Source organism: Nuphar pumila, chromosome 2 (assembly GCF_984573655.1).
Source record: "Nuphar pumila chromosome 2, dmNupPumi1.hap1.1, whole genome shotgun sequence".
In the NCBI taxonomy this organism is placed as follows: Eukaryota; Viridiplantae; Streptophyta; class Magnoliopsida; order Nymphaeales; family Nymphaeaceae; genus Nuphar; species Nuphar pumila.
The window spans coordinates 5,496,867-5,503,443 of record NC_143250.1 but is presented as its reverse complement, the minus strand read 5'-3'; the positions used below and the strand labels follow the sequence as shown (position 1 = coordinate 5,503,443).

At 45.9% G+C, this 6,577-nt stretch overlaps 1 protein-coding gene across 1 annotated transcript; it reads right to left on the bottom strand.

Annotated features, from left to right (window-relative positions):
* Positions 1 to 2,446: 2,446 nt before the first annotated feature.
* On the bottom strand, positions 2,447 to 4,873 carry LOC149844573 (uncharacterized). Its single transcript, XM_089997252.1, has one exon. It carries the CDS (start codon positions 3,598 to 3,600, stop codon positions 2,740 to 2,742), a length of 861 nt encoding a protein of 286 aa, XP_089853378.1. The 5' UTR covers positions 3,601 to 4,873; the 3' UTR covers positions 2,447 to 2,739.
* Between the last annotated feature and the right edge of the window lie 1,704 nt (positions 4,874 to 6,577).

Here is a 6,577-nt window from a genome sequence, read left to right as displayed (position 1 = left end):
ATCGGCAGATTCGGATCGATTCGGCCCAAAAACTATTCAAAAGGGACCGATTAAATTCATTTTTCTAAATATTTTCAAGGGGGTTAAACTTATATATATATATATATATATATTGGCACGTGTCATCTGATAATCGATTCAGCTCAATTCGATTCGAGTTTTTTGTTTTTTTTAAGAAACCGATTCACCTACTGAAACGATTTTAACGACATTGGTGAAAACTTATGGAGATCCGCAACCTTTTCAATTTGACCCGGTAAATATAAGTGGCCTTCTTATGCTTTAATACATGTTCAACTCATTGATCACGTCCACGTGAAAAGATGCAGTCAGTACTCGTCCAACTTCTTGTTTTCTGAACAGAAGCTGCTAAAGTAATTAAAGAGTAATTAACCCAATGCTTTCATGATTACCTTCCTTTATCTTTGCAAATTGCAAGTTTCATCTTTAGACTAGAACAGTGAAAGGGAAAAGACTGAGATGGCCTCTAAAATTGTACACTCTTCTGGATAGTGGTTGGTGGTGGATCCAGACCCCACACCACAAAGCTAGGAAGATGTTCCGACTGCACCCATTTTCGGATCCACCAGGCCCATGTGGACCCAGTTTAGGCATTATGAAACGAACGATAAAATAACTGTTTGGACATAAGGTGCAGAGCCTCGCCTTTTTTCACCTGACTTATCCGAAAAAGCATAATTTGGTAGTGTTTCTTGCCTGTCCAAGTTAGGTCAGACTTAGGAATGCAAACGGTTTGGATCTGGAACAGCTAAATACATGGGGCAGTCGGATCGTGAACAGCCAAGGCTTGCAAAACCTCTATCCTGGATAGGACCCATTTGCATGACTAGACTCTGTGCTTATTCTGTTCACTTTGCAACATTACTTGCGTACATGATGATGCACATTTGTTTTTGTATTTAGCTTAATTAGTTTCTTCTTGTCGACCAAACATTGAGTTAATGGCTACGTTGAAAGAGGCTAAGATCAACAGTTTATTCTGAGCATATAAGCACACACCACCCACCGTAATGCCTAATTACATTATAGTTGATGCCCATGCATTAGATGCAAACAGACAAACTCTTGATAAGGATAATTCAGATGTGGGCCCCAATCTAGATGTGAGCCCCTCCAAAGATCTCGATCCTCCAGTCGTTAAGCAAGCTCAAGAGGAGATCGCGATCAGGTTGATCCAAATGGAAAGCAGCTCCAACGTACAACAGAGGATCAACACAAAATAGCAATGCAGAATCCCAATTTAGGACTCCAAAATGTTAAGGCGTTCATCCCTAAAAGATAAAAGAAATGTTGTTGAATGTAATCTTGAAAAGTATGTGTTATAAAGGAAAGTAACATCTCCTCTCTGAACATAAGAGAGAGAGAGAGAGAATTGAAACCGTGGAGAGGGATGGCAGTGGACCAGGGGAAAACGAGTCCTGCACTGCCTTGCCCCGTTTGGACCCAGGATGGATGACATGAAACGGGGATGGAGGTTAAAATCAAAACCCGTGCAAGGATGGAGGTGAGAATGGACTTACATTTTTTCCCGCCCTGCCCCATTCCCGTCTCAAATTTCCGCCTTGCCCTGCCCTGTCCCGTCCCCGATCCTTCTTTAAGGATGGCAGTGGATCAAGAGGAAATGGAGCCCACCCCACCCCACTCCATTTGGACCGGGCCACCCCACTGCATTTGGACCGGGGATGGAAGGCAGGATTTTGAGACCGGGTGAGGGTGGAGACCTTGTCCCTCACCCCCTGCCCCGATCCACTGCCATCCCTATCGTGGAGTCGTGGACATAGGCCTGACCAGCCAACCACGTTAAACCATTTCCTAGTGTATGTGTGTGCTCTCCCTCACTTGTTTGTTAGTTGTTAGCTCCCTACCCCAAACTCTTCCATTCCATAATCCCAAATACACAGATTGCCCAAATCAACATTTCATGTCACAAACCAAATGCTTTCTCTTTGGAAAAACATAAATACAGTTAGACTTCAAGAACAAATTGGATCAAATTAAAGATCAGTTTGGCTTTGGTGCTATTTTCAATTTCAGTATTTTTGCTGAGTTCTCATTTTCAGACATGGTTTATATTCATGGTACATCCGGATGCAGCAACTTATCCCATTTCTTTTCTCTAGATAAAGGGGTGAAACCAAACACCCCATTTCCTTGATTCAGTCGCGCTGATACATTTTAAGTCAGTCCTCAACCCCCCCACCATTCCCTTGCAAAACATCTCTGATTTAACCTGCATTCCATTCCATAATCCAACTAAAATCCCATATTCCTTTTCGTTTTTATATGCATATGAATCAATATTCCTATACAAACAGAAAAATAATCCCTGACAATGAGGTGCATCCCAACGCCTCCGAGAGAAGTCCTTCCAAGTTCCAACACAAAACATAAAAAAAAAAACTTTCAAAACAAACACTTTCACATCATCACCCAACTAAAAATCATTATATTTCCTTTCATACAAAACACCACATTTTTACACCTTAACACTAAATACAATCTCCGGACAGCATTCCTCTCTCCGGAGAGCCCTCTGCTTTCTTTCATCTTTCATCACATATTTTAAAACTATAAATACTTAAATACCAGCCCCGGATAGCATTCCTCTCTCCGGAGAGCTCTCATTTCATTTTCATGATTTCATCACATACTCTAAAACCAACAAACCAAAGAAAGAAAAAAGAAAAAAAAAAAAGAAAGAGGAAGAGGAAGTATAGCTTACGCTTGGTCGACCTGGCACCAAAGATGGTGGAAGGGCTTCCGGAAGGACACAATGTGGCTGTTCATCATGAAGGCGGTGACGCACTCCGACACCCTCACGTCCTCCATCCTCAGCTCGTATAGCCGCTGCGCGTACTCCGGCACGTGGGCGAGGTCCCACAGCACGGCCGTCCCGCCGGGCTTCAGCACTCTCACTACCTCCTGTATAGTCTTGCTACGCTCCGCCGCCTCCGACGACGAAGACCTCCGGCCGTGCTCCTTCCCCACCGTGTGCAGGAACACCGCCGACACCACCACGTCGAAGTAGTTGTCCGCGAACGGCAGGCACCGGGCGTCCCCCCTCCGGCAGGTCACGTATTCCTGCACGCCCTCCACTGCCGCCGTGCGCAGCGTCGCCGACACCGTACTCTTCCAGCGGTCGAGCCCCACCACCCGCCCCGAGCTGCCCGCCTTCTTCAGCTGGAGCGCCACCGCGTTGAGGAGGATCCCCCGGCCGCACCCGACGTCGAGGGCGTGCTTGACGCCGGACCAGTCGCCGACAATCGCCACCATCCTCTGCGCCACCTCCCAGTGGAGCGCCACCCCGGAGTACCAGATGTTGGCGGAGGCCACGAAGAGGCAGACGGCGAGGAGGGCCGTGACGCAGCCGGAGAATCCGGCGATGAACCGGGGCGCCCCGGCGGGGAGGAAAGGAAACCAGTTGTGGAGGGAGAGGCAGAGGGCATCGAAGTAGGCCAGGAGAAGGACGGCCAGGAGGGTGAAGAAGCAGGCTTGGAGGAAGAGGAAGATGAGGGATTGCCATTCCTCCATCCCGTAGATGGAGTATAGCTGCATCCAATCCCTCCCCGTCTTTCCCATCTCTTTCTTTTTCCTCCTCCTCCTCCTTAATCCTCAAAACCCTGCACAACGAATTTACAAAGAGGATTGTTCTCTTTCTTCCTCTCTTCCCTTACCCCCAAAACCCTCCAGTCAGAGAGAGAATCAGTGTGACTTTTTGGGGTGGCTATCGGACGGAATTATGGAAACGTCTCGGAAATTTATAAGATTTTCGTGATCGGAAAGAAGAAACGGATTCTTGCTCAAGAGTGTCGACTCTTTAAAAAAGGCAAACGAATAAAGAGGGAGCATAAATGGAAAAGGAACACCCCTTTAACAGAGGATCATGGAGGCGGCATGAAAATGCAGGGGAAAAAGAGGAGATCGTCCAAGAGAGGCCGATCTATAAACTCTAAAAAACTTCACCGAGAGCTAGAATTTGAAGGGACTTATAAGAGAGAGAGAGAGAGAGAGAGAGAGAGAGAGAGAGAGAGAGAGAGAGAGAGAGACGCGAATCCGCGTAAATCTGACTTCTGTATCTGCGATCGGATCGGGGAAAAGATGCAGCTTTTGCAGACGGGAGGGATAAAGGCGGCTAGAGAAGAAGAGAGATGGAAATGGACGGCCGAGATTTCAAGTTCCAACTAGCAGATCGAGCCAGAATTGAACGGTGGACCTACGTAAGGACAGAGGCTTGCAGACAAGATGATGCCAAAGGTGAAAGCGAAGAAAAACTACTTTAAAATGGCGATATTTTCTGGTCAGATCTATAGTGTTAGAGTACGGAAACAAGCAAAACAGCTACCGAGATCGCGAATTCTCACCGAAGGCATCTCCAAAAGCAGAGAAATCCTATGTATACAATGTAGCATAAGCGAAGGAAATCCAGAAATCTCACTCCAAAAGCAAAACAAGATCGAGAATTCTCGGAATCAGGAACTCCAAAGTCGGAGAACTCCCGATCTACCGGCCTCAAGCACGAGAGGCGAACAAGAGACCCGCTGAACTCCAAATTTCTCACCGTCGAGAAAAAAGAAAAGAAGTTCGATCAACGATCAGAAGAGTTACTATACCGATTAAGTCTCGTGGAGATCTCGAAATTCAAAGTAGTTCGAGCGCAAAAACTCGCAGGAAATCCGGAACTCTCACCGTCGAGATCTCCAAAAGCAGATAACTCCTCGATCTGTACAGCTTTAGTGCATAAAGAGTGACCGAAATCGTGAACTCTCACCGTCCAGAATCCCACAACCAGAGAGTTCCTCTCCAAGTCCCGAGATCTATCAGCCACTCCACCACAGAAGAACTTCATAGAAGAGAAACCGAAGCGCCGACACTCCTTGGAGCGCACTTGTAGCCCCAAAACACAACGTAGACCGCAAGATTGCGGCAGAGTAAAGCCAAACGAAAACGACGCTCAGAAAACGAGGGAAAAACGGAAAATCGGCGAAGAAAGCAAGCAACTTACCACCCGATTTCGCGATTTTCTCTACTCCGCCCACTACCGAACGGGAGGTAAATCGCCGCAGGAAAGCGACGCCCTATGGAAAAACCGGGATGGGAAAAAAAAAAAAAAACTCCCGAGATCGCGATTCTCCGGATTCTCACCCGCGATTGATGATCTACCCACGTAAGACGTTGAAAAAACTCCGGAAATCGCGGGATTGCGCTACCCAATCGGAATTAATTGTTCGCCTTCTTACAGTTGAGAGAGAGAGAGAGATTGGGGAAATGTTTTGGGTTTTTTTATCGTTGTACCGAGGGGATCGTCCAACACCGATCTTTTCAGTGGACAAGTCTCCCACCGGAACCACGAGAGAGGGCTCGGGAGGCGGAAAACGAGTCCTCCCTCCGCTTATACATGGACACGCGATGAAAATTAGTCGCGGCGTACGGCTGTAGCCCTCCGCGGGCCCTAGCTGGTGCACTACGTACAGAGACTGTCCAAGTGACACGAGCGGATACGATTAGACAAGTAGACACCGACAATGACACGTATGGGGAGCGTTTCAATATTATTTTATGTTTTCTCTTAATTTTATTTCGATAAAAAAACATTATTTTAGTATTAAAATATTAAAATATAGAATTTGATCTTTGAACTCATTGAGCTAAACTCAAACTGGCTCGTTACAAAATAAATGCATTTTTTCAAAGCTGTAAGCAATAGGGATTTGAGATGAAGAACCTATTGTTTTTTTTTTTTTTAAGCCAAACTGGTGTTAGGCAGACCTCTACCAGTTATACAACTATACCATTGGGTATTGAACTTGCAACGTCTCAACACAATGTGAAGTGCACTAGCTTCTAACAGACAAGCTGAACTGCTTTTTTTTTAAAGGCAAGCTGGGGTTAGGCAGATACCTAATCTTACCATTTATACAACAATACCATTGGTTTTTGAACCTGCAACGTCACAACACAAGGTGACACGCACTAGCTGCTCCTACCAGACAAAATACTGAGAGAGTTACCGTGGCCCCACACGTAGCTTTCACGGGGTCCCACACTTGTCGAAAATTCAAATTCACTGTAATTTCCCTTGTCGTGGTTGAGGCTCTGAGTGGCCATTTATTGTATGCGAAGGCCAATCCGAGTGGTCGCCGTCTGGGAGATCAAGTGAACTTCGAGGGCAGCATCGTCATTACGTGACAAACGAGCGACTTTCCGCGTCAGAATACTCGAGTTTTCAAATTAGAACGGTGAAAAAGCTAGTGGGTCCCACTGGCCTGCGTTCTCGGCTCCATAAATGGACCATGGCGGTCCAGAGTCCATGGTTGCGATGACTTTTCTGCAAGAGCATCTTAATTGGAATAGCCTTATTATTCCAAAGAAATTCATTTCCATTTTTTCATAGAAAAATCAAAGATCATTCTCGTTCTTGTGTAATTCTTATGTATATGAATGCAAATCCATATTAGTTTTCTCTCGTAAACAATCCTCTCATTTTCGTTCAATATACCTTCTTTTTCCTGAGAGAACACATTTTTATTAGGGGTGTCGAGTTTGATTTGGACTCAGG

Bases quoted from the DNA above. Each gene is read 5' to 3' on its own strand.
- LOC149844573 (XM_089997252.1), bottom strand. From the start codon at position 3,600: ATGGGAAAGACGGGGAGGGATTGGATGCAGCTATACTCCATCTACGGG.